This window comes from Theropithecus gelada, chromosome 3 (genome assembly GCF_003255815.1).
Source record: "Theropithecus gelada isolate Dixy chromosome 3, Tgel_1.0, whole genome shotgun sequence".
NCBI lineage: Eukaryota > Metazoa > Chordata > Mammalia > Primates > Cercopithecidae > Theropithecus > Theropithecus gelada.
Window position 1 is genome coordinate 127,059,755 of NC_037670.1, and position 27,646 is coordinate 127,087,400.

At 37.7% G+C, this 27,646-nt stretch overlaps 2 protein-coding genes across 2 annotated transcripts in view; one reads left to right on the forward strand and one right to left on the reverse strand.

The window, feature by feature from the left end:
- Positions 1 to 27,646, reverse strand: part of CCDC146 (coiled-coil domain containing 146) — a 176,483-nt gene that overhangs the window by 87,672 nt on the left and 61,165 nt on the right. The window lies entirely within an intron of this gene.
- On the forward strand, positions 15,989 to 23,013 carry FGL2 (fibrinogen like 2). The gene is made up of 2 exons (XM_025378746.1): positions 15,989 to 17,192; positions 19,373 to 23,013. Exons 1-2 carry the CDS (start codon positions 16,580 to 16,582, stop codon positions 20,077 to 20,079), a joined length of 1,320 nt encoding a protein of 439 aa, XP_025234531.1. The 5' UTR covers positions 15,989 to 16,579; the 3' UTR covers positions 20,080 to 23,013.

Genomic DNA, 27,646 nt, shown 5'->3' on the forward strand with positions numbered 1-27,646 from the left:
ATCTGTTATCCTTGCAGTTAATGATCCCTTTGGCACCGTACTTTATGAGCTTTGACAAAAAAGCAAATTATAATTTGTGAGGGAAATGCAGACAAATTCTGAAAAACTTGCCCCAGCAGTTATTTTAGCAAAGGTTTGAGCCAAATAGGAAGTAAACATCCAGTAATGTAGGCAAATGAGAAAATTATTTCCAGGGAAGTTAAGCACCAGCAGACTAGGGATTCTAAGAGAGGAGTTATCCAGACAAAAATAAACTTGAGAAATTGCATAATTTCTGGCTTCCAGTGAGATAAAAGACTGACAATTCCATTAAGAGGGGTCCATTTCCATCTTTTTTTCACCAGTATATTCCCAAACTCAAGATGGTTGAGAAACTTGAGCAAGGTCACAAAGCTGGCCTGAGGCTTTGTAGGGACTTGATCCTATAACTGATTCACTTACTAGTTTTTATAAATGAATAACATAATCTTGCTGATGGCATAGAGACAGTGTGAAGCACATTTAGAAAACTTTAGGCAGCCCAGTTTGGCAGGCATAAAAGACCATCTGGAGGTGGACACTATCCAAAGAAGAATACTATGTCAAATTAATGCTGTGAGGAATGGAGGGTGACGAAGCTAATTGCACTATAACTTATTGTATAAAACTAAGAGATAATGGTCAAAATTACAAAAAAAGAGGGGACAAAGTCATTATATAATGGTATGAATATAAAAATAAAATAATCATTATAACAAAAGCACAAATCTTCCTAAATTACAGAAGCTATACTATGAATTAAAAAATGACATTTACAAATATAATGAAAGGATAAACCTTAAAATGAGTTATAGGAAGAAGGAGGAAACAGGGTGGGGGGGGGTGGTTAGGGATACAAGCTGGAATTCTTTAAATATACTTTGTTTTGTAGATATGACCTAGAACAATGTAGTACTTTATTAAATTAAGAAGCAATTATTAGAATTTGAAAAAATAAACCAGTTGAATATAACTATGTATCAAAGTATAACTTCATGGAAAGGAACCATTCCGATTTGAATAGGAATCCTAAGTAGATTTTACCCTAAGGACAAAAAGACCTGCAACTATCTTTTTATAATCACATTGTTGGTAGTAGTGTTATTCTGAAACAGTTATGTGTACACTGTGTGATAAAGTCAATGAATAATTACATAATGTCATTGAAAACTAGTATTTTGATGTGGAGAAGAGAGACATCTGTAAGACTGAAGAGGTAAAATAAATTCCCTGTGTAATTATTGACTTTGAATTGGCAATATTATGATGTATTTTATATATACATTATCTTTCCTAGTTCTGTCATTAAAAAGGCATAGAAACAGAGATTAACCTAGCAGCAATGAGTGCCTCTTATTCCGAGATTCTAGTCTCTAAATACCATTTCCCACTTAAAGAAAAAGGGGAGGCTCCTTTGGAGAAATGACTGATTCCAAGTTTTCAGCATGGAAACAAATAAGCCTCCAATGCTTCTATCACATCAGAAAGCAAAAAATCTACCCAAGACTACTAGAATCATGTCAAAGCGATTTGGAGTCATGTCAAAAGGCTCCCACTACCCCAAAAATGGGCCAGGAGGACTGGCAATGAGCTAACAATTACAAAGGATGGGAATAACTATGTTTAAGTAAATGAGTTCACAGTAATACTTAAAAAAAAACTCCAAAAAAACAAAAACACCCCCCAACACCTCTCACCTTTGAAGGATACTGGGGAATCAATTAATCATTCTGAAAACTTGAAAATCAAGCATTTATCATGCCTCTACAACAGGGTAACCAAATAACTGAGTGGAAGTTTCTCTTTTTAGAAGGATTCTAATTAATAAATGAAGAGAAAATAATAGTATTCTAATATTGTCATTTAAAATCCCTAATGAATTAATAGACCCAGGCAAGGATTATCAATTGCAGGTAACATCACTAAAAGGGAGACAACCAATATCATGTGCCTCCTGATGAAAGTTCATGTAACCAAGAGGCATCACATTTTCTGAATTCGAACTATACTACAAGGCTATAGTAACCAAAATAGCATGGTACTGATGCAAAAATGACACACAATCAATGGAACAGAACAGAGAACTCAGAAATAAAGCCATATACTACAACCAACTGATCTCCAACAAAGCTGACAAAAAGAAAGAATTGGGAAAGGACATCCTACTCAAAAAATGGTACTGGAAAAAGTGGCTAGCCATATGAAGAAGAATGAAACTGTACCCCTAGCTCTCACCATATATAAAAATTAACTCAAGAGAGATTAAAGACTTAAATGTAAGACCTCAAACTATATAAATCCTAAAAGAAAACTCTTAAACATTAGACTAGAAAAAAAATTTATGACTAAGACCTCAAAGGCAAATGCAACAAAAACAAAAATTGACAAATGAAATTTAATTAAACTAAAGAGCTTCAGCACAGCAAAGAAACAATCAATGGAGCAGACAGACAACCTACAGAACGGGAAAAAATATTTGCAAACTATCAGGCTGACAAAGGACAAATATCCAGAATCTGCAAGGAACTTAAATCAACAAGCAAAACACAAAAAAACTCATTAAAAAGTGGGCAAAGGACGTGAACAGATGCTTCCCAAAAGAAGACATATGAGTGACCAATCATATGAAAAAATGCTTGTCATCATTAGATAAATGCAAATGAAAGCCACAATGGGATACCATCTCACACCAATCAGAATGGCTATTATTAAAAAGTCAAAATATAGTATGCTGGCAAGGATGTGGAAAAAAAGGAATCCTTAAATACTGTTGGTTGGAATTAGTTCAGTCCCTATGGAAAACAGCATGGAAATTTTTCAAAGAACTAAAAATAGAACCACCATTTGACCCAGCACTCCCACTACTGGGATTCTCAAAGGAAAAGAAATCATTCTATCAAAAAGACACCTGCACTGCTATATTTATTGCAGCACTATTCACCATAGCAGTCATGGAATCAATCTAAGTGTCCATCAATTAAGACTGACTAAAGAAAATATGGTACATATACACCATGGAATACTATGCAGTCATAAAAAAGAATGAAATCATGTCCTTTGCAGCAACATGAATGCAGCTGGAGGCCATTGTCCTAGGTGAATTAATGCAGAAACAAAATCAAAGTCTGCATTTTCTAACTTATAAGTGGGAGCTAAACAATGGGTACACATGGACATAAAGATGGAAACAATAGACACTGGGGACTTCAGAATGGGAAGGAGGGCAGCGAGGGTCTAAAAACTGCCTACTGGGTACTATATTCACTATTTAGGTGATGGGTCCAATAGAAGGCTAAACCCAGCATTATGCTATATCAATATACCTGTGTAACAAACCTGTACATATAGCCTCTGAATTTAAAATAATTAAAAAGAAATGATAAATGTTTGAGATGACAGCTATGCTAATTAACCTGATCTGATTACTACACATTATATGTATCAAAATATCACTATGGGTAGGGCAAGGTGGCTCATGTCTGTAATCCCAGTAATTTGGGAGGCTGAGGTGGGAGAATTGATTGAAACCAGGAGTTGAAGACCAGCCTGGGAAAAGTGGTGAGACCTTGATTCTACTAAAGGTTTAAAAAAAAATTAGTTAAGCATAGCGGTGCACACCTGTGGACTCAGCTACTTGGGAGGCTGAGGTGGAAGGATGCTTGAGCCCAGGAAGTCAAGGCTGCAGTGAGCTCTGATTGTGCCACTGCACTCTAGCCTGGGTAACCAAGTGAGATCTTGCTTCAAACCACCACCACCAGCACCACCACCACACAAAAAGCCATCACTATGTAAACCATAAATATGTACATGTGACAATAACAAAATTTAATAAAAGCCTGAACAACAACAAAAAACAAAGTTCATGGCACCACCTAGAAAGTAGCCTTGGCAAAAAAAAAAAAAAAAAAAAAAAGGAAGAAAAAAATGTAAATGTGACCTGGATAAAACATTTATGCACTAAGGCTCTATGAATATAATGGAAATACAGGCTTACTAATAAGCAAAATCCAGATTATGGAAAAATTTATGGGACAAATGGTCCAGCTTCTTAAACACAATTTTCTATTACATTGCCACATTACCTTACCTCTCGCCCTGTAGGCTAGAATCTGCTAATGACACTTACAGGCTTAGCCAATAACCATGGAGAATTTACTCTTTTTTTCTTTTTTGTTTATTATTGTTTGTTTACTTATTTGAGACATATCACTGTGAATGGGATTTTTTCTTCAATATGTTTTTTAACTTGTTATTATTAAATAGGAAAGCTATATATTTGTATATTTATATTGTAACTGGTCATCTTATTGTACTACAATATTATTTTGTATTTTTATGTAGGCATTTTGTCAGCTACAGATAATGGTCATTCGTTCTTTCCCATATGTATGCATCATTTTCTAAGTGCCTTGGTAAACATTTTCTGAATTATATGCAATGATCATGCTCATATCAGGCACCCTTTCCTTATTTCTGATTTTAATGGGAACACTCCTGGAGTTTCACAATTAAGCATGACATTGGCTATTTGTTTGAAGTTAGTGTTTAAAAGAGTAAATAGGCTGGGCACGGCAGCTCACATCTGTAATCTCAGCACTTTGGGAGGCTGGGGCAGGCAGATCACTTGAGGTCAGGAGTTCAATACCAGCCTGGCCAACATGGTGAAACCCGTCTTTACTAAAGATACAAAAATTAGCCAGGCGTGAAAAAGCATGCCTGTAGTCCCAGCTACTCGGGAGGCTGAGGCAGGAGAATCACTTGAATCCGGGAGGTGGAGGTTGCAGTGAGCCGAGATCATGCCACTGCACTCCAGCCTGGGTGACACCCAGGCTGTCTCAAAATAAATAAATAAATAAAAATAAAAAAATAAAGTAGAAGCAGCACAAACCTTGTAACAAAGCAATTCCATTCCTTGGTGAATAACCCTTCAAGGTGCATGTACAAGTATATGGAGAGACATGTACAAGAATGCTCAAGTAGCATTATGTGTAACAGTTGAAAACTGGAAACAATCCTAATGTCAATTAGAGATACAACAGATAGAGGACTAAACATACAATAGAAAAATACATGCAATAATATTGATGGCTCTCACAAATATAACATTGAGTTAAATAATCCAGACACAAAAAAATATATTTTGTATGATTCTATTTACACTAAGTTTAAAAAACAGGCACAGCAAAAGGAGGGTGTTTAGAAATTCATGCTTAGATGGTAAAACTATGAGGAGTCACAAGAAAAAAATGATAATAAAAGTTAGGATAGTTGCTATGTTAGAGTGGGTGAGGGGGCATAAGAGGAATTACTGAGAGCTAATGTTTCATTTTTTGTCCTGGGTGGTTACTTGGGTATTTGATCTGAATTATACACTTATAGATACCTTAATGTATATCTAATATATTTCACAATTTTAAAAGATTAAAAACTATTACAAGATTGATATAGTTTGGTTTTGTGTCCCTGACAAAATCTCATGCTGAATTGTAATCCCCACTGTTGGGAGAGGAACCTGGTGGAAGCTGATCATGGGGGCAGATTTCCCCCTTGCTGTTCTCAAGATAGTGAGTTCTCATGAGATCTGGTTGTTTGGAAGTGTGTAGCACTTCCCCTTTCGTACTCTCTCCCTTCTGCCCCAGCCATATAGGACATGCTGGCTTCCCCTTTGCTTCGGTCATAATTGTAAGTTTCCTGAGGCCTCCCTACCCATGCTTCCTGTACAGCCTATGGAACTGTGAGCCAAATAAACCTCTTTTCTTTATAAATTACCCAGTCTCAAGTAGTTCTTCACAGCAATGTGAGAATGGACTAATACAGAAAATTGGTACCAGAGAAGTGGGGCATTTCTATAAAGATACCTAAAAATGTGGAAGCAGCTTTGGAACTGGGTAATGGGCAGAGGTTGGAACAGTTTGGAGGGTTTAGAAGAAGACAGGAAGATAAGGAAAATTTTGGAACTTCCTAGAGACATGTTGAATGGTTGTGACCAAAATGCTGATAGTGATATGGACAGTGAAGTCCAGGCTGAGGAGGTCTCAGATGGAGATGAGAAACTTATCGGGAACTGGAGTAAAGGTCACTCTGGCTATGGTTTAGCAAAGAGACTGGTGGCATTGTGCCCCTGCTCTAGGGATCTGTGGAACTTTGAACTTGAGAGAGATGATTTAGGGTATCTGGTGGAAGAAACTTTTAAGCACCAAAACATGTAAGATGTGCCCTGGCTGCTTCTAACAGCATGCACTCATATGTGTACACAAAGAGATTATCTGAAACTGGAACTTATATTTAAAAGGGAAGCAGTACATAAAGGTTTAGAAAATTTGCAACCTGACCATGTGGTAGAAAAGAACTTCCAGTTTATGGGGAGAAATTAAAAGTCAGCTGTGGGAATTTGCATAAAAGGAGCTGAATGTTAATGGTCAGGACAATGAAGAAAATGTCTCCAGGGCATTTTACAGACCTTCACAGCAGCCCCTCTCATCACAGGCCTGGAGGCATAGGAGGGAAAAATGGTTTTGTGGGCCAGGCCCAGGGCCCCACTGCTCTGTGCAGCCTGGAGACATGGCACCCTGTGTCCCAGTTGCTCCAGCTCCAGCCATGGCTAAAAGGGGCCAAGGTACAGCATGGGCTGTTGTTTCAGAGGGTACAAGCCCCAAGCCTTGATGGCTTCCATATGATGTTGAGCCTGTGGGTATGCAGAGGGCAAGAGTTGAGGTTTTGGAGCCTCTGGCTAGCTTTCAAGGGATGTATGGAAAAGCCCGAATGTCCAGGCAGAAGTCTGATGCAAGGGTGGAGCCCTTATGGAGAACCTCTACTAGGGCAGTTCAGTGCGAAAATGTGGGGTTGGAACCTCCACACAGAGTCCCCACTGGGCACTGCCTAGTGGAGCTGTGAGAAGAGGGTCATTGTCCTCCAGGCCCCAGAATGGTAGATCCACCAACAGCTTGCACTGTGCACCTGGAAAAGCCACAGGCACTCAATGCTAGCCCATGAAAGCAGGTGCAGGCGCTGTACTCTGCAGAGCCACAGGGGTGGTGCTATCCAAGGCCTTGGGAACCCACCCCTGTGTCAGTGTAGCTTGGGTGTGAGACATGAAGTCAAAGGAGATTCTTTTGGAGCTTTAAGATGTAATGACTGCCCTGCTGGGTTTTGGATTTGCATGGGGCCTGTACCTACTTTGTTTTGGCTGATTTCTCCTTCTTGGAATGGGTGTGTTTATTCAATGCCTGTACTCCCATGTATCTTGGAAGTAACTAGCTTGTTCTTTATTTCACAGGGTCATAGGTGGAAGGAACTTGCCTTGTCTCAGATGGGTCTTTGAATTTGAACTTTTGAGTTAATGATGGAATGAGTTAAGGACTTTGGGGAACTGTTGGGGAGGCATAATTTTGTTTTGAAATGTGAGAAAGACATGAGATTTGGGAGGGGCCAGAGGTGAAATGATGTGGTTTGGCTTTGTGTCCCTGCCCAGATATCATGCCTGTAATCCTAGCACTTTGGGAGGTAAGGCAGGAGGATTCCTTCAGCCCAAGAGTTCTAGACTAGCCTGGGCAACATAGTGAGACCCCATCTCTTAAAAAGATTAGCTGGGCATGCTGGCATATGCCTGCAGTGCCAGCTACTTGGGCAGCTGAGGTGGGAGGACTGTTTGAGCCCAAGAGGTTAAAACCACAGGGAGCTGCTGTGATCATGGCACTGCACTCCAGCCTGGGTGACAGAGTGAGACCCTTCATTTCTCTGATTTGTAAATGGGAGATTTTGGAGTGGCAGTAGTTAGGGAAGTATGTTAAAAGACAAAGAGAAACAGAATGAAGGACAGAAAGAGGAAGCTATCTTCTCTGTCCAGGCAGCATATATCTAACATAGCAGTAGTTATAGTCATGTGCTGCAGAAAGATGTTTTAGTCAACAGTGAACCACATATAGGATAGTGGTGCCATAAGATTATATTTTTACTGTACCTTTTCTGTTTAGATACACAAATACCATTGTGTTACACTTGTATACAGTATTCAGTATAATAACATGCTGTACAGATTTGCAGCCTGGGAGCAACAGGCTATACCACATAGCCTATGTGTGTAGTAGGCTATACCATCTAGGTTTAAGTGCACTCTGTGATATTAGCACAACAAAGAAATTGCCTAACACTGCATTTCTCAGAACATATTCCTGTCATTAGCAGACTCATGACCGTAGATACTGTGCCAACTTTGTGGTCTAATTTGGAATTAATGACTCTAAAAATGTCCATTTTGGAGTTAGCAAAAGGAGAACCTAATGATGTGACAAAGTGAAAGGGAACTGAGGGGTTCAGAAAAGGTGTCCTTACTGAACCCCACATAAGGTGTTGCCTGTGCCCAAGGCTGGGTCTGGCTTGAAATGCCTTCATCTGCAACTTAAAGCACCACAAAGTCAGGGATGTGTCCGTTTTTCACCCTTATTATTCTCAGGGCTAGTATACAGCCTAGTCCAATAAATGCAAAGTAAGTGTTCATTGAATGGATGAGTAGCTAAAAAGAAGTAGATCTGTACATTTTCTAGTGGAATTAATGATTTAAAGTACAGTATGAATTTATATCTTGATGATCTGCTTTGCTATATTGCTTCTAATTAATAACATTTAGAATCATAAAATGTTACACCTGAAAAGGACCTTACAGATCTCTAATCAGACCATCTCATATTACAGATAAGAAACTTAAGGCCTAGCTTGTTAAGGCTTAGTTCAGTGGCAAGAAAGTTACTGGAAGGCTCTTCACTAAGAACATATATTCAATGACTATCACCCTAAGGCTCTTTTTTTCTATTATATCTTTCTATTTTTTGAGATGATCACAGTAATAAATGATTTATTTTAAATCTCTATTTGTATATGACTGACACAATTTATGTGTCTATTTTGCTGTTTTCTTGTGCAATAGCAATTGTTACAGCTGAACTTTGTATCAATTGTCAAAATACTGCCTACAAATAAACACTATCAAAATAATTTTGTGTTAAATACACAAGCAGAAAAAGTTGTGTCAAATAATGGTGGGTAGTTTCATATAAAATAAGGGTCAAGCAATTTTACATCTGTTGATAATAATCATGAAGTAGTTTTTCTACCCTGAAAAGTTTTCACTGCAAATAACAGAAAATGACTTAAATCATACAAAATATCAAACTAGAAGTAGAACAAGAAAAAATAAATAAGATAATGCTATACCTCAGAATGCTATACTTTAAATCATGTTTTAAAAGACTTCCTTAGAAGAACTTAGATGAGGAGATACCCATGTATTCCAATGTTTACTGTTAAAACTACAACATTTACTCCATTTAATACATTTTCTTTAGTTACCAGCACAGTGGAAATGGCCTTTCAATTAACATTTATTGAGAGTTCACATGATGACATCTATGTCTCATAAGATAAACTTAAGAATCTTTAAAAAAAAGAATTTCAAAGAATGCAATGACCAGCATTTAAAAGACATGCATTGGCATGAAATTATTTAGTTAGCGGGAAATTCGTAGTTTAATATTTTCACTTTGCCATAGTAGTTTAATTGTTTCAGCAACACTATTATTTATGAATAAACTGAAATATTAAATTTCTAAGCTATATTTTATGACTAAACTTATATTTAATGGATTATATAACATATCTCACAATGTTATACATGGCATGACATTATATAACACACAATACATAAATATGTAATAGGTTATATATTATATAAATTCATGTTTATATATGTATGTTTCTTTTTTGGAGATGGAGTTTTACTTTGTCACCCAGGCTGGAGTGCAGTGGTGCAATCTCAGCTCACTGCAACCTCCGCCTCCTGGGTTCAAGCGATTCTCCTGCCTCAGCTTCCCATGTAGCTGGGATTACAGGCACACACCACACTGCCTGACTAATTTTTATGTTTTTAGTAGAGATGGGGTTTCACCACGTTGGCCTGGCTGGTTGAACTCCTTACCTCAAGTGATCTGCCTGTCTTGGCCTCCCAAAATGTTGGAATTACGAGTGTGAGCCAGTGCCCCTGGCTATATATTATTTCAAAATGCCAAAGAAAGACAAATAAACAAAACCCCAAAAAAAACAAGTGATAAGCAGGTAAAATCAAATTAAGCATCTTAGAATAAATATATAGACAGTTTCAAGAATTTAAAGCCCTGGATTTTGTAACAATATATGGTCAATCGTTATTATTCATGGATCTTGTCTTTGTGATTTGCCTACTGTCTAAAATTTATTTGTAACCCTAGAATTAATACTTGTGGGACCTCTGGATCATCTATGGGCATGCACAGGGTGGCAAATATGTTGATCTGCCAAATACATATATACCCAGCTGAAGTCAAAGAAGGCAACTTTCTGCCTTCTTTTAGATCTCATACTGCAAACTGGTATCCACTATGCAGTCTATTTAATTAGTGTCATGTTTTTCACATTCTTGTGCTTTTTGTTGGTGATTTCACTGTTTAAAATGGCCTCTGACTTATCTGGAAAATGTGGCTGAAATAAAAGACATTTTAAGAAATAATAAAACAAAACGGCCCCTGAGTGTAGTGTTGAAGTGCTGCCTAGAGGGGTTTTTGTTGTTGTTGTTTGTTTGTTTGTTTGTTTTTAGGACAAGGTCTCACTGTATTGCTCAGGCTGGAGTACAGTGGCATGATCTTAGCTCATGCAGCCTGTGCCTCCTGGGCTCAAGTGATCTTCCTGCTTCAGCCTGCCAAGTAGCTGGGATCACAGGTGTGCACCACCATGCCTGGCTAATTTTTTGTGTTTTTGGTAGAGATGGGGTTTCACCATGTTGCTCAGACAGGTCTCAAGCTCCTGAGCTCAAGTGATTCACCCACCTCAGCCTTCCAAAGTGTTAGAATTACAGGCATGAGCCAGCATGCCCAAGTTCTTAAGCTCAAGATGGCTGTGATGTGTCTGATGGAAAAAACACATATGTTAGATAAACTTCTTTCAGGTTTGAATTATAGTTCTGCTGGCCATAAATTAGTTCTACATTAATGAATAACATATATTAAATAGGGTGTCTTTAAACAGAAACGCACTTAAAATAAGGTTATATATTGATTGGTTAACAAAAATAAACCTAACGTTAGGAGCAATGGTTCAGCATTTGCTAATTCAGTATTCACAATGACTTTATAGGAAACAACTACCATGAATATGAGAAATGAAGGCAAGATATAGAAAGCCACATTGGATTCTCCTAATTTCTTTACTTTGATTTCATTATTTGTTTTGTTTTGGGAATATAAGCAGCAGCTTAAGATCAATCTCCAATACAAGAAATAAAAATTCCTGGGCTCAAGTGATCTTTCTCCTTAGCCTCCTGAGCAGCTGGGACTACAGGTGCACGCCAGCATGCCTGTCTAATTTTTAATTTTTTTGTAGAGACAGGGTCTCACTATGTTGCCCAAGCTAGTCTTGAATTTTTGGCCTCAAGTGGTTCTCCTACCTCAGCTTCCCAAAGTGCTAGGATTACAGGTGTGAGCTACAGCACCTGGCTGGTTATATGAAACTTCCTAAGTCTCTGGAAATTTAGGGAAATTACAGTAAATTAGATGTCATATCCCATGAACCTTTTGGATCCTTCATGATCCCTGGCTTGGTGTGGAGTACGTAAGAATTGATTTTGTTGATAAGTATTGACTAATGAACTTTCCAAGACTCTTGTGGAATATTCCAGTTCCATAAAATTTCAATCTGAGAGGCCCTGGATACTCCCACTTAAGACCTGTGCCATCAGCATATTGGATAACTATGTTCTGTAGTTTCATTAATAGTGGATATCTGTATGTTTCTGCCCTATACTTCAGTTGATCCAGAAATCTGAAGGATTCCCATAATAGATATTTCATTGTAGGTCCATACTGGAAGATTTCTAGTCTGAATCTCTCATCTATGCCAGAATGAAGTACCTGCAAGTCATACACAGAGCCTACCAACTATTATTCTAGCTTTAACCAAAATCAGGCAATTCTTGTTCTGTGGGTTGTGGAAATCATTTTTTAAAATTCTTTTCACGAAATTTATAATGAACAAGGACTAAGACCTCTAAGGAATATTAAAATAAATATTTACTGTTGACATATCAAATTAAGTAGTTTAAAAAGTGAATGTTTTAATTTTCTTATCAGAAAAGCACATATTCTTTAAAGAGCAATTAAAGGTTTCTGAGTTTAATAAATCAGAAACTACAAATGTTAAATTAATAAGCTTAATATCAATGAAAGGCTCTCAATACTATAAATATGACTATCATTAAATTTACTTTCTTCTTTTGGTACAAGTAGAAACACAAAGGGTTTCCTTCAAAAAAAAAAAAAAAAAAAACTATATTAGGGGAAACAAAGATTTACTTTAGGAATCTGATCCAGGTATAGAAAATGCAGATCCTCTCTTAAATATACTTTGTGTAAGCAAAAAGGAAGTCTAAACATGTGAATATAGGCTAATGAAAGTAAAATTTCATATGTGGCTTATAGAAATAAATCTTGCTACTTTAAAATCCCACCATGTATTGGTGTTAAATAATTTGTTTAAATCTAAAAAACAAGTCTATAAGTGAGTATGTGTCAGTGCTGGGTCAAGGATGGATTCGGGGTAGAAAGGAAGATTCTGACACTGCCATGAGGAATAAGCAGCCGACACTAGGAGTCAGGGTAGGCTCAGCATGAGAGAATCCAGAAGGGCTTTCAGCAAGAGGGAAGAGGCAGAAGGTCAAGTCACAGGGTGGGAACTCCTAGTAGTGAAGGACAAGTCAGCTCTTCAGGTTTCGATTTTCTGATGGCCTAGTCCTGCTTGAAACCCTCTCTTTTCCTGGTATTCATGATGCTCCTGTACTGTCCTGGTTCTCATCCTATTTCTTTGGCCATCCTTTTGATTCCTGTGATTTCAAATTGACATCCACATCTATTCTGTGTCAATATTCATACCTAGATGTCCACTCTTTGCTTGATATTTCCATTTGGTGGCTTGTCAATACTTAAAACCCAATGTACTGAAAAGAGAAATACTACTACAATCTCTCCAACCTACTGCTACCTCTGTCATTAGAATGCTATCATTTAACTGCAATCAGAGGCAAATTTCAGAGTTCTCCCTCTCCTTCTAGTTCTCACCACTTATCAGATCCCATGGCTTCTATCACGCCTTGGCAATAATGCCTCCATCTCCTTTCCTACCCCTCCTGCCTCCACACTGGTTCACCTCTTATCTAGTGCCTGCTACCACACTACTAGCTCTCACCTAAAATGCCATTTGCCACTGATTTCTAGCAGAAGATTCATTCCCAAAAGTAATCCTAGGGGTGGGGGAAAGGTTTTATTTTCCTTGCTCAAAAACCTTCAGTGGCTCCCCATTATCCAAGCATTGCTTTAAGCACAGGCTTTCCACATAGTTTTAACATACCCTCCCCCATGTTATCTTTCCTCCTACGTGGCAATGTGGCAAAGAGAAAAGATATGAACTTTGAATCGCATACAAGTTCAAATTCCAGCTGTCTCTTAAAAACTCTAAAACCAGAACTGAAAACTGTAAAATGACCAGGCAAGTCATTTATTGCTTTGAGCCCTTTCTTTGCTCATCTGCAAGTGCAGGTAGGAACTGTCGAGGCAGCACAACACCCTGCCACCATGAGCTATACACTTATTAGGGGAGTCGAGCCTCTTTCACGTGGTAGTCACTTAGCATCTGCCTTCCAGTCAGTGGCCAAATGACTTTCTAAACCGAGAACCTAGCAGATCACCTATCAGTGTCAATAGAGCAGTTCTGTACCCATATGTCGGGGAATTTTTATGGATCCTGAAGGGACAGAAGCCAGTTCTGAAAGCGCATCCAAGCTTTTTAGGTGGAACTGTGCCATTGGCCCTTGGTTAACTGGGGTGTGACTAGCCAAAAACCAGCAGCAGTGCTTGACATGCAAATTTCTGATTCAAACAGATGAACCAAAAGCCCACTACAGGAGTCCAAAAGCTATACTTCCGTTAGGTTTAGAAACTTTAAAAAGTACTTAAGATTTCATTTGAAAGTCCAACGTGAAGAAAATACCAGGTCCTTAATGCCCCTTTTTAAGAAGGAAAAAGGGATTTTTGTCTGATTTGTTCACCAGTGTGGACCAAGTGCCTGGAATAGTGGCTTTGCATGCAGAGGGCGCAGAGTTAATTTATAATGAATAAATAGATAGGATATCAATATATGTATGAGGAATGAATGAGTGAATGAAAGTGCCTATGGCATGCATCTTATATATGCTCTAGCATAGTGCTGAGTACACAGAAGATCCTTAATAAATACTTTACTAACTCAATGTAGGGATTTATACTCTAGTCAGTGAAGGACATTTAACAATGCCCTTAAGGACTAGAAACTAAATATCTTTCCTATATATTTCTACTTGACAAAATGTTTTTTTAAAACCTATGTTGTCACCATTTCTCCTTTTTAAAATTATCTATTGTTTCATTTCTTACTTCCCAAAAGGGAAGTGTCACAGCTTGAAAATAGGTGAGGAGAGAGAAATGAGGTTAGGAGTTAGGGGATTAAATAGATATTTTTAGCTAAAAAGTTTTTGTCTAAAATTGAATATATTGAATGGAATGAAGAGAAAAACAATTTTTGAAAGAGCTGTATGAAGATGGAAGAAAATAAGTCATAAGGTGTGTAGAACATGTTTGACCAATTTGTTTGGGAAGAATGTTACATTTATACACTGCATTTTTTTTTCTTAAGTGCTCCAAGTTTTTTTTTTTTTTTTTTTTTTTGGGGGGGGGGGTGGGGGTGGGGGGATGGAGTTGCACTCTTATTGCCCAGGCTGGAGTGCAGTGGTATGATCTAGGCTCACTGCAACCTCTACCTCCTGGGTTCAAGTGATTCTCCTGCCTCAGCCTCCTGAGTAGCTGGGATTACAGGCACACGCCACCACGCCCAGCTAATTTTTTTTTTTTTTTTTTTTTTTAATAGAGATGGGGTTTCACCATGTTGGTCAGGTTCGTCTCGAACTCCTGATCTCAGGTTATCCACCTGCCTCGGCCTCCCAATGTGCTGGGATTACAGGCGTGAACCACCACGCCCAGCCAAGTGCTCCAAGTTTGCGTAACTATCATTCCTGTACGAGGGAAGACATAGCTAAATTCCTCCGCTACAGCTACAGGAACAAAGGCTCAGTAACGTTGATGATCTGTTTATACCATCAGAGGTAGATCTAGGGTTGGAAGCCAGGTCTCCTGAGTATGCGAGAATAAATACAGTCACGGAAGTGTAAAGAGAGTCTGCCAACATTTTGAGAACATGAATAGGATTTGGCTAAAATTAAGAGGATATATAGAAAAGTCACAGGAAATCAGGTTAAAGAAACAAATATGATATAGGCTACAGAGTGTTTTAAGTAATACAATAAAACATTTAGATTTTTGCCCATGTCAGTCATTTTGTCAGTCATTTTGAAATTATTTTTGAAGCAAAAAAACCCTTTTTAAACAAGAAATCTTATGAGATGTCAACATGCAAAACAAATTAAAAGGAGGTGGTTTCTCTAATTGAAGCTGTTCCTCTTTCCTGACTTCAGCCTCTGAAGAGAAAGTTACAAAATGATTATCATTAGTACTGCATGTTTTGAACAAGCTGATATGCCAAGTGGCCCAGAGAACAGATGGAGGAACCAGCGTGGAGACAGAAGCAAGAGGCCGGCCTGCCAGGGGTACCTGCAGAAAGAAAGGGCAAAGGTGTTATAGGCAAGAGAAGTTCAGGACGGAGACTGGCACAGCTCAAAGATTCACATTTGAGCAGCTGTGGAAGATGACAGTACAATTACCAAAATGTCCAAGGGCAAAGGAGGCAGCTATTGGTTTTGATGAAAGACAATGATGTCCTTTTAAATGGGTCTTAGGCACTTAGACATTTATATACACTATGCTACAAAGGAATAGAAAGTAGCACTTTTTTCTCTACCAGTTTTCTTCTCTTTTTCAAGTAGATGAAGCAAAAGTCAATTACAATAGTCAGAAAGCTGTACTTTGTTATACTTAGAAACTTCTAAAAGTGCTTAAGATTTCACCTGAAAGTCCAACATGAAGAAAATACAGGCTCTCCCATGCCCCATTCTAAGAAGAAAAAAGGACCATTTTCATTTTAGTAACGTTTCTGTTCTGCAGACAGTTTGGATAACTAGCTCTTACTTTTTATCTTTAAAAACTGTTTTTCCAGTGAAGTATAATTATTTACTTCAAGCGTAAGTATACCAAATTATTTTAGAAATGTAAGACTTTTCTTATGCTTGATAAAATATAGTATGAAAGTGATTCTTGTTGACTATGTACATTTGACTATAATAATTTCAATGCATGTTATTTCTATTGAGAGTAAGTTACAGTTTTTGGCAAACTGCCTTTGATGAGGGCTATCTCCTCTTCCTGTGCGTTTCTAAAACTTGTGATGCAAACGCTCCCACCCTTTTCTGGGAACACAGAAAGCCTGACTCAGGCAGCTGCCGCTATTAAAGCAGCTCCAGTCCTGCACACTCCCTGCTGGGGTGAGCAGCACTGTAAAGATGAAGCTGGCTAACTGGTACTGGCTGAGCTCAGCTGTTCTTGCCACTTACAGTTTTTTGGTTGTGGCAAACAATGAAACAGAAGAAATTAAAGATGAAAGAGCAAAGGACATCTGCCCAGTGAGACTAGAAAGCAGAGGGAAATGCGAAGAGGCAGGGGAGTGCCCCTACCAGGTAAGCCTGCCCCCCTTGACTATTCAGCTCCCGAAGCAATTCAGCAGGATCGAGGAGGTGTTCAAAGAAGTTCAGAACCTCAAGGAAATCGTAAATAGTCTACAGAAATCTTGCCAAGACTGCAAGCTGCAGGCTGATGACAACGGAGACCCAGGCAGAAATGGACTGCTGTTACCCAGTACAGGAGCCCCGGGAGAGGTTGGTGATAACAGAGTTAGAGAATTAGAGAGTGAGGTTAACAAGCTGTCCTCTGAGCTAAAGAATGCCAAAGAGGAGATCAATGTACTTCATGGTCGCCTAGAGAAGCTGAATCTTGTAAATATGAACAACATAGAAAATTATGTTGACAGCAAAGTGGCAAATCTAACATTTGTTGTCAATAGTTTGGATGGCAAATGTTCAAAGTGTCCCAGCCAAGAACAAATACAGTCACGTCCAGGTATGTATAATGTTTTCTTATCATATGTTCATAAATGTTATATAGAGAGTATCTATAAACATTAACCTAAGTTAAATAGATGACAGATTAAGTCTTTTATTTATCAAGGTGCACAGGAAAAGTAATTATCTTCTCAAATATGACCACATAAATAATATATGACCTAATTATAAAAATCATAGTTTTGTATCCACTAGAAGTCACTTTCAATTTTAAGATCTTATTTGCTAATGCCAGACCTACATGCAAGCGGAAGTAGAGAGAATTTCTTGATGTTTTAGTGCATTTAACTTGTCTCTTCAATGAGGTGTTTGAAAACAATAAAGATAAGATTCACAATTGTGCCTTGTTTGTTGGAAATCAGTTTTTCTTGTGATTGGCTCACTGCCACTTCTCATGGCTAAAGAGGTCTTTGAAAGATTTTAGCAATTAATCTGTAGTTCTTAATCCCAACTATCTGGAGAAAATGGGAGAGTTTACAGATGGAATAAAAGCAGTTTCATATGTGTGCAAACATTTTTGCTTTGAGACCTACTGGCACAAAAAATATTTTAAGGGGAGAGTTTTGGCATGCCACTAAGGGAAGGAACATATTCTTATTTCTTTCTCTTTTACCTGAAGTTAGAATTCAAGCAGATAAAAGTAGAACCCATCCTCATCATCCAAATTACTTGAATTAACTTTAATAAACACATGTGAAATTCCACAGACTTAATCCCCTACTCCACCCATGAACTAACAGTGGCATTGGCTCCCCAAACCTTGGCTTTTCACCTGAGTCACTGGGACCACTGTTGCTGTCTCCTTATACTTGGGAAAGCCATCTCTGCATTTGGAGCTCTACTTACCGTGAATGTGAGGTTGAAGGGACAGGGCGGAGATCACTTTCATTTAGAGACAGTATCTCAGGCATGCTCCATCCCCAGGGCATCTGCCAGTGAAGGAGGGAAGGGTCATATTTTCAAGGACCTCTGTTGCTAATACTCCTGGCAACCTGCATCTGAATGTATGTGGCACACTGCGAATCTGAGGTTCACCTCTTAGGTGACATCTGTGGGTATACATTAGATTAGATGCTGCATGGCAACTTGTCATGATATGAACAAGACTCTATTGTCTATTTTTCTTCTAAATGTTTTGGGGGAAATAACTGAATATTCTGAGCTCTAAATATACAGGGATAGATTTGTATGCCTTAGGATATCTCATATTAAATTTACCTTATTTGTCACACATTTTAACAAAAACTATCTAGGAGTAAATATGTCTTTGATTCATACAGAACTTTGTTACTGATTATTATGCTTATCCTCAAAATAGTCACTTGTTGTTTCTTTCTAGAAACCCAACATGTGAAATAGTGGCTACTTTCCTAGATAATACAGAATAAGAATATTTGTATATTATTGAAAAAGATATTTCTTTTTCACTTGAGCTTCTTTATATAGTTGTCAAGTAAAATAAACATGAATTTATGATCAACGCTATCCATTAGGATTTTAACACATCATTTGGAATATATCCTATAAAACCTTCTGACAGTAGAGGCTATCAGCCCCTTTAGGTGAAAGACAATAGAAGCCTATGCTTCCTCTGTATGCATGGAATACAGTTCTGGGAGAGTAGGAATCATCTGATTTTTAGGACCAAGGAATGCAATGATTGAGAACAAAGCTTTGCTACCAGCCAGATCTGAGTTAGTGTCCTAGCTTTGCCACTTAAAGCTTGTGTGAAGTTGGGCAAGCCACTGACCTTTATGCCTAAATATCCTCACATACAGACTGGCAGTAATGCCTACATCATAAGGTCAATGTTCAGATTCAGTATGAAAATGTTATCCAGTCTGGCAGCATGCCTAGAACATATAGGTAGGCCTCACTAAATAACATTAAATTATTAAAACTGTAATTATTTTCTTATTGTTGTTTGCTATTGATGCTGTCATTATTACTACCAACCAAGAGTAAACCAAGAGTATATTAGAGGTCCTTTCTGCTTTATGAAGCAGGTTCTTTTTCTGAGGCCTTAACAAGCATTTGCTAAACAGGTTCAAGTAAGTTTAGTAAAGTTTAATTACTGCCATTGATTGAATTATCAAACTGCTTTGTACATATAAAGAATTCTTTAGATGCATGGTTTCTATTAACAAGATCCAATGCCTTCCTTTTCTTCCTCTTCAGTTCAACATCTAATATATAAAGATTGCTCTGACTACTATGCAATAGGCAAAAGAAGCAGTGAGACCTACAGAGTTACACCTGATCCCAAAAATCGTAGCTTTGAAGTTTACTGTGACATGGAGACCATGGGGGGAGGCTGGACAGTGTTGCAGGCACGTCTTGATGGGAGCACCAACTTCACCAGAACATGGCAAGACTACAAAGCAGGCTTTGGAAATCTCAGAAGGGAATTTTGGCTGGGGAACGATAAAATTCATCTTCTGACCAAGAGTAAGGAAATGATTCTGAGAATAGATCTTGAAGACTTTAATGGTGTCAAACTATATGCCTTGTATGATCAGTTTTACGTGGCCAATGAGTTTCTCAAATACCGTTTACACGTTGGTAACTATAATGGCACAGCTGGAGATGCGTTACGTTTCAACAAACATTACAACCATGATCTGAAGTTTTTCACCACCCCAGATAAAGACAATGATCGATATCCTTCTGGGAACTGTGGGCTGTACTACAGTTCAGGCTGGTGGTTTGATGCATGTCTTTCTGCAAACTTAAATGGCAAATATTATCACCAAAAATACAGAGGTGTCCGTAATGGGATTTTCTGGGGCACCTGGCCTGGTGTAAGTGAGGCACACCCTGGTGGCTACAAGTCCTCCTTCAAAGAGGCTAAGATGATGATCAGACCCAAGCACTTTAAGCCATAAATCACTCTGTTCATTCCTCCAGGTATTCGTTATCTAACAGGACAATTAATTCCTTCAGCATTTTAGAATATGCCTTGTTTCATATTTTTCATAGCTAAAAAATGATGTCTGACTGCTAGGTTCTTATGCTACACAGCATTTGAAATAAAGCTGAAAAACAATGCATTTTAAAGGGGTCCTTTGTTGTTATGCTGTTATCCAATGGACACTTGCAAGCAATTAGGAATATTGAGAATTATACATTAGATTTATTTATAATTCTTTTAATTTCTATTAATTGAAACATTTTCTATTGCTTGTATTACTTGCTATATTTAAAAAATAATTGTTGGCTGGGTGTGGTAGCTCACGCCTATAATCCCAGCACTTTGGAATGTCAAGGCGGGCAGATCAGTTGAGGTCAGGAGTTTGAGACCAGCCTGGCCAACATATGAAACGCTGTCTCTATTAAAAATACAAAAATTAGCTGGGTGTGGTAGTACATGCCTGTAATCCTAGCTACTCGGGAGGCTGAGGCAGGAGAATCACTTGAACCTGAGAGGAAGAGGTTGCAGTGAGCCAAGACTGAGCCACTGCACTCCAGTCTGGGTGACAGAGCGAAACTCTGTCTCAAACAAAAAAATAATAAATTTATTCAGTAGGCTAGATTCTACACTAAGTTATCTGTATTTGGGCCATGATTTAAGCTCATCTGAAGGTATATCACCCTTTTCAGGCTATAATTATTTGGGTAATCTTCATTCTGAGATAAACTTTATTTAGCATTTACTTTGCAACAGAACAACCCTACAGCATTTTAGTTCCCAGACTAAGGGAACTAATACATATATAATTAAACTTGTTCATCTATCATTCATGAAATGTAAAATAATTATCATTTAAACCGTTTAAAAATGTGGTAGCATAATGTCACATTATGCTACATTCAGAAAGCAATGTAACTGTGAAGACCAGGTTTAAAGGTAATTCATTTACAGTTTATAACTCCTTAGATGTTTGATGTTGAAAACTGCTTTAACATGAAAATTATCTTCCTCTGCTCTGTGTAAACAATAGCTTTTAATTTAAGATTGCTCACTACTGTACTAGACTACTGGTAGGTTTTATTGTTTGTTTTTTGTTTTTTTCTGGCGGGTTAGGGGTATGTGGGGAATGAAGCATTTACTTATAGGCTATAATACTCTGAGGCCAATTTTATATCCAAAGCAATAATATCATTAAGTGATTCACTTCATAGAAGGCTAAGTTTTCCTAGGACAAATAGAAAACATGAATTTTGAAATATATAGAACAGTAGTTCAAATACTATATATTTCAACCCTGACTGGTAGATTGTTTATTTTACTATTAGAAATTAAAAGAGAGATTTTTACCCAAACAGAAATATCTGTAATTTTTATAATTCATTCAGTAATTCTGGAATGCTATATATAATATTTAAAAGACTTTTTAAATGTGTTTAATTTCATCATTGTAAAAAAGGGATCATCTCAGAGAGAACAGCAATATTCTTCATATTTTAAAAATGCTCTACAGTAACATTTGAAGTAATTCGCTGTAGTGTATGCCAGTCCTAGAAATAAATTTTTAAGTTTCTGATGTCTGTTTCTAATACACTAACCAAGTTTTCAAAATATATTTACAAAGATGCATCTTTACCCATTATTTTAAAATGATTAAGGAGGATCATTGCTTCAGGTAACAAGCTAATTTTTCAAATATTAGGCCCTTACAGAACTATTTAGTCAACAAGAGATATTCCTTTAAAATACATAACCCAAAGCTTTCAGTTAAACATGATATATCACAAATGCTATTAAAATGTTAAAGCAAGAGGAATGCAAATAGCATTAAATGATGACCAAAATGTAAAGTATTGTAGATTTCAAAAGCTGTGTATCTATTAGGTGGGATACCAAATGTAAATGATGTAACTAATGTTGTTTTTTCACTTTTTGCTTTTTAAAAAAGACTAAAAATGTTTTGATATTTTACAATGTATTTGTTTCAGATAAGGTCGTTTTCATTTAGTATATATAATTAATGTGTGTATAAGTTTAAGTAAATTCCTGTAAGTAAAAATGGATTTATCACAAAATACAGTTCTAAAGAAAGGTATATATGCTCATATCCAGAGTGTCCATTGATTTAATGGGAACTAGGTATAACTTCAGGAGAATTTTGTACCTAATTCACTAATCTATGTAAATATCCAAAAGCTTGTTCTATCTTTCCGCATTATTTCAAGGGATCATTTTATTTTTCATTCTACTTTCACAGCACTTTTCTAGTAAATTCTGTAACACAGAAATTCTGTCTTGGAATCATTTCATGTTACCAATAATTCTAGACTTTTATAACATTTAACATGTTGATGGAAATAGCTATCTGCTAGAGTCTTTTGCCTTAACTATTCACTAACATATGCTAATATTCACAAATATGGATTGACTTACAAACATTAGAATCTTGTCTTGGTTCCATTTTGATGGCTAATATTTGTTATCTTAATTAAGACTGTATTTCTGATGTTATCATTCCTTGAAAATATTGACTAAAACTGGGTCCTTAGAAATTCCAGGTGGAGCTGATTTACCGATGACTGAGGGAAAAAATCAAATTTTACTGATAATAGTAATGCTCCAAATCAATTAATGACACATCTGTTCAATAAATAAAGAGCTTAAATATACAAAACATAAGAAATATCTGAGCAACAAAATTTGCGGTCTTTACTTTTGAATAGCTACCCAAGAAAAGGTTTTAAAGGTAAAAGTTATGAGTAATGTCATCACAATAAGCTCTTGTTTAAAATTCTTTTCTTTTATGTATAATTAGGTTTATGTTTCATGTCTTTTTAAAACCTTATAAAAGATTTAATTATCACATCTATTCTTCAATTTGGAAACATTAAATATTTTTGGTTGTAAAATATTATTTATGTACTTGTGTCTGAAAAGTTGTAAAATGCTTACCTAAGCTAAACAATATCTGTGACTCCCAAGACTTTAATGAGTACTATTTCATTAACAAGAAGTCAGAGGCAAATAGAGGAACACCATTATCTTACTTCTCTCTAGAATACTGTTGAAACATTTGAAATACAAAAGTTTTGGTTTCATTTTGTGGCATTCAACTTCCTCTCCTCTTTTTCCGTTATTAGTGTTGCTGCTCTGGTTAGCCCTCATCATATCCTCAGGACAACACAAACACATCTGAATAGTCTGCACCTCTGGTTTCAGTCTATTCCAGTCCAACTTTCATCCCTACCAGGGGGATTGTTCAAAAGTACAATTCTGATGTTATTGTCGCACTTAAAACTTTCAACAATGCCTTATTTTCCATAAGATAAAATCTGGCCAATAAGTCCCTTCATGAACTGATTTTTACTACTTATACTTCTGCCATACTAAATGCCTTGTTGTACTCAAACAAGCCATGTTTTCTAATGTTTTCACTGCCTTTAGTATACTGTTTCCTTGGTCTAGATAAAATGCCATCCTCTTTCTTCACTGGGTTTTGTCTTATCACCCATGATTAACAGCGGGAACTCAGGAGCTGGCCTTCCTGGTTTGAATTTCAGTTCCACTATTTGCAAGCTGTATGATCCTGGGCAAGTCACTTAATGTTCTTCGGTTCCTTCAATTATAAAATAGGACTAGTAATAGAATCTGCCTGATAGAGTTACTGAGAGGATTAAACAATATATATAAAGCACCTAGAACACATATAAATATATTTTAAAAATCATCATCACCAGCTGGGTGTAGTGGCACATGCCTGTAATCCCAGCACTTTGGGAGGTCGAGGTGGGCGGATCATGTGAGGTCAGGAATTCAAGATCAGCCTGGCCAACATGGTGAAACCCCATCTCTGCTAAAAATACAAAAATTAGCCAAGTGTGGTGGCTCACGCCTGTAGTCCTAGCTAGTCAGGAAACTGAGGCAGGAGAATTGCTTGAACCTGGGAGACAGAGGTTGCAGTGAGCCAAGATTGTGCCACTGCACTCCAACCTGGGTGACAGATACAAAAAATCATCCTCAATTTTTTTTTTTTTTTTTTTTTTTTGAGACGGAGTCTCGCTCTGTTTCACCGTGTTAGCCAGGATGGTCTCGATCTCCTGACCTCGTGATCCGCCCGCCTCGGCCTCCCAAAGTGCTGGGATTATAGGCGTGAGCCACTGCGCCCGGCCCTAAATAGTTATCTCTTATTGGCAGAGTTCTCTGATGACAGTAGGTGGGGTCCTGGCACCTCGCCTTGATCCTATGCCAGCCTATATATTCCTTATTATCTATTATTCAATATTGTCTAAGTTCTATCCTGAAATCAATCTGTTTGAATAGGAGTAAAGGAAATTTGAGATATGAGTATTGTTATTCAAAGTGATTAATAATATGTTGCCACAGAGAAAGAGTTGTAGTCTAAAGAGGCCACAGTTATGACTGGGAAAGTAGTGGGTAGGGTCAAATCTGAGGATCTGAGAGATTGTGAACATAGGTGAGAAGCAATCACAGCCAGGGAGAATATGGCAAGACAGGATCAAATACAGTAAGTCTTCACTTCACGCTGTTGATAGGTTCTCGGAAACAGCGACATTAAAACAACATACCATGTAAGAAAACCAATTTTACCATAAGCTAACTGACATAAACAAGAATAAAGTTCCTATGGCATACAATATGTTGTTTTTGCTTAAAGTTGCTGTTTCCAAGAACCTATCCATGATGTTAAGTGAGGACTTACTGTATACCATAGGACTGGGAACATAACAGTGGCAAATTTTTAGAAGGGGTCCTAGGAACATGCCTGTGGGGACAAGTCACACAGAGCCATATTGCTGTGCCTGCCCAATAGTGATTGTTCCAGCCTACTGAATTCCTGAAGAAAAAAGCACTATTTTTCATACTACTTATACTATAATTTTGAAATTAATTTTAATATAAAATGCATGAATCCTTTAATTTTTTAAGAAGCTACAGATTAAAATAAAGACTCCTTCACAAACCACTTCAATTTCAATCCTGTCCCTCTCCCCAGAGGTAACAAGCCGAGGTGGCCAATTCCCAACTTCAATTTCATTCTGTGCATTTCCAGATCACAATGTCTAGTAAGTCTTAATTTTGCCAGGTCTCTTTTGTTGATTGACTGGAAAGAGGTGGAAATGAGAGGAAATGGGTATACTTTGAAAACCTGGAATATCCCGAGTTCCCAAACATGACTGGGCCCTCCTTGCTTTTTGAAGTAGTCCCTCCCCTAACATTGATAAGGATGTCCTCTTGCAGGAGGGCACTGCTGCTTTCTTTCCTGGGGGAACACTCCAAATTCTCCCTTAGGCTCCTTCATCCCACTCATCAGCATCTCCAGATGTGCCATCAGGACATGCCCCAATATCAATCCTAAAGTCTAATGGAAAGAGAAGGCTTTGCACAACTTTGCTAACTTATATCAGCAGAAGGCCGGACAAGACATGTAGAGAGAGACTGAGGTTGCTAAGAAGAAACAATTTTAGATGTGACTGAATTTACTGGTATAGGTATATTTACCAGAAATTATAGATTCAATAGGCTATCTTGAGAAGACATGTTTGAGTCTAATAGTTTGCTTGCTTAGTTAATACAAACCTACATTCAATAGCAGCTCATGGTAAGTCAAATTGAGAAGCCAGAAATGTTTTAGAACTCAGACTTATGGAGATGGAAATGCTGGGGTAAAGTTAGCCTTAGTTCATTCATCGAGTGCACACCACGTGTCAGTCTTCTAGGAGGCTGCAGATTCATCAGTGACCAACATAGATAAAAAATCTTACACTCGTGCAGTGGGTACTAGAGACAAATATATGGTAAATATTTATCAGAGGAGACAAATACATGATAAATACCATTAAACATTAATAAAGGAGTGCTAGAAAAGGGGGTGCTGTTTCATATAGGGCAGTCAGAAGAGGCCTGTCTGTGGAGGTGAAATCTGAACTCATAAAGTTATGAGTGCGCAAGCCAGGCAGATGTCTGGGATAAGTGTGTTTCAAACAAAGGGAATATTAGGTGCAAAAGCCCCAAGTCTGGGAGAGTGGATACCATGTTTGAAGGTCAGCAAAGGCTCTGAGGTGGTGAGAAGATGGGATCAGAGACAGCTTGGGTGGTTGGGGATGAACAAGGGATGGGAGTGGTATACCGGATCACCTAGGCCTTTAAGCCATGGTAAGGACTGTGCCTTTTATTCTGAGTAGATAAGAGCCATTTAGGGTTTTGAGCAGAGGAAAGACATGATCTCAACCAGTTTTAAAGGAGTCACTTTTGTAACCAAGTAGTAATAGTCTGTAGGGAAACAAGGATTGAAGCAAGGACATCAGTTTGATAATGTTTGCAATATTCTTGGTAAGTGATGATGAAAGCATGATGAAAGGTTGCAGTGAGATACATCTATTTTGAAGGTAGAGGTGACAAAATTTGCTGATCAAAGGTCAGTCAGTGGTAGATAATAACAATTAGAGGCATTACAGAAAACTACAAGATTTTAGTCTGAGCAACTGTGAAGGATGGAGCTGCCATGAACAGAAATGGGGAAATCTGCAGGGGAAGCCTGTCTGGAAAGTGTGTGAGGAGTGGAATGGAGTGGGGTGGGAGGCTGGAATCCGAAGTTTTGAATATTGTAAGTTCAAAGATATCCAAGTGGATATAGGCATTTGAATATCACTCTGAAGATCAGGAAAGACATCTAGGGCTCAGAAACACATTTGAGAAATGCTGGAATGCAGATGGTAATGAATCCATGGGATTAGATAACCTAGTAAATAAGTTTATGTGCAGCAGACTTTTACAGAAACAGCCCTGGCACAAGCTGGCCTTGTAGAAGTTGGAGATGAGGCGGCAGCCCAGTTGCATCCCACCCATCCACCCTGTAATGATGTCATTTGAGAGGTACCAGTGACACTTTATGGAGAAGGCAGATATTCATTCCCATTGCAATAGATACTTATTTTAGATTATGTTAGATATAGATTTGCTTTTCCTTGCTTCTGCCAGCAACAGTATTTTTGTTGAGTTACTGGATGTCTTAAAAAATCATCATGGTATTACACAATGGTATTCTACAAAATTTTTCTTTTGACTTAGGAAGACACTTGACAGCGAAATGAGGGGGTGATGACTGATTGAAGCCTCAAATACTGCATCTTCTTGGAGATACCACCTTATGAGAGTGGGGTGTTGTGATGTAACTACAGTGCGTGTGTACGTACTTGTGCATATGTAGATACACATATGCATATAGCAAAAGAAAATGAACTAGGCCACAGATCAAAAAACTTTTCATTTGTTAGCAGTGTGCTGCCCAAGTTTGAGGAATCATTTGTGGTCATTTAAATTCATTAGAGTACTAGTTTGCTAGGATTATAAACCTTTAGTTGGGCAGAGACTAGTTTTACTCCCCTTTTCCTTATTTTAGAGACACTAATGATCTTTTTAAAAATTGTGGGTACATAGTAGGTGTACATATTTATGGGCTACATGAGATTTTGATAGAGGCATGCAATGCATAATAATCACACCAGGGTAACTGGGGTGATAAA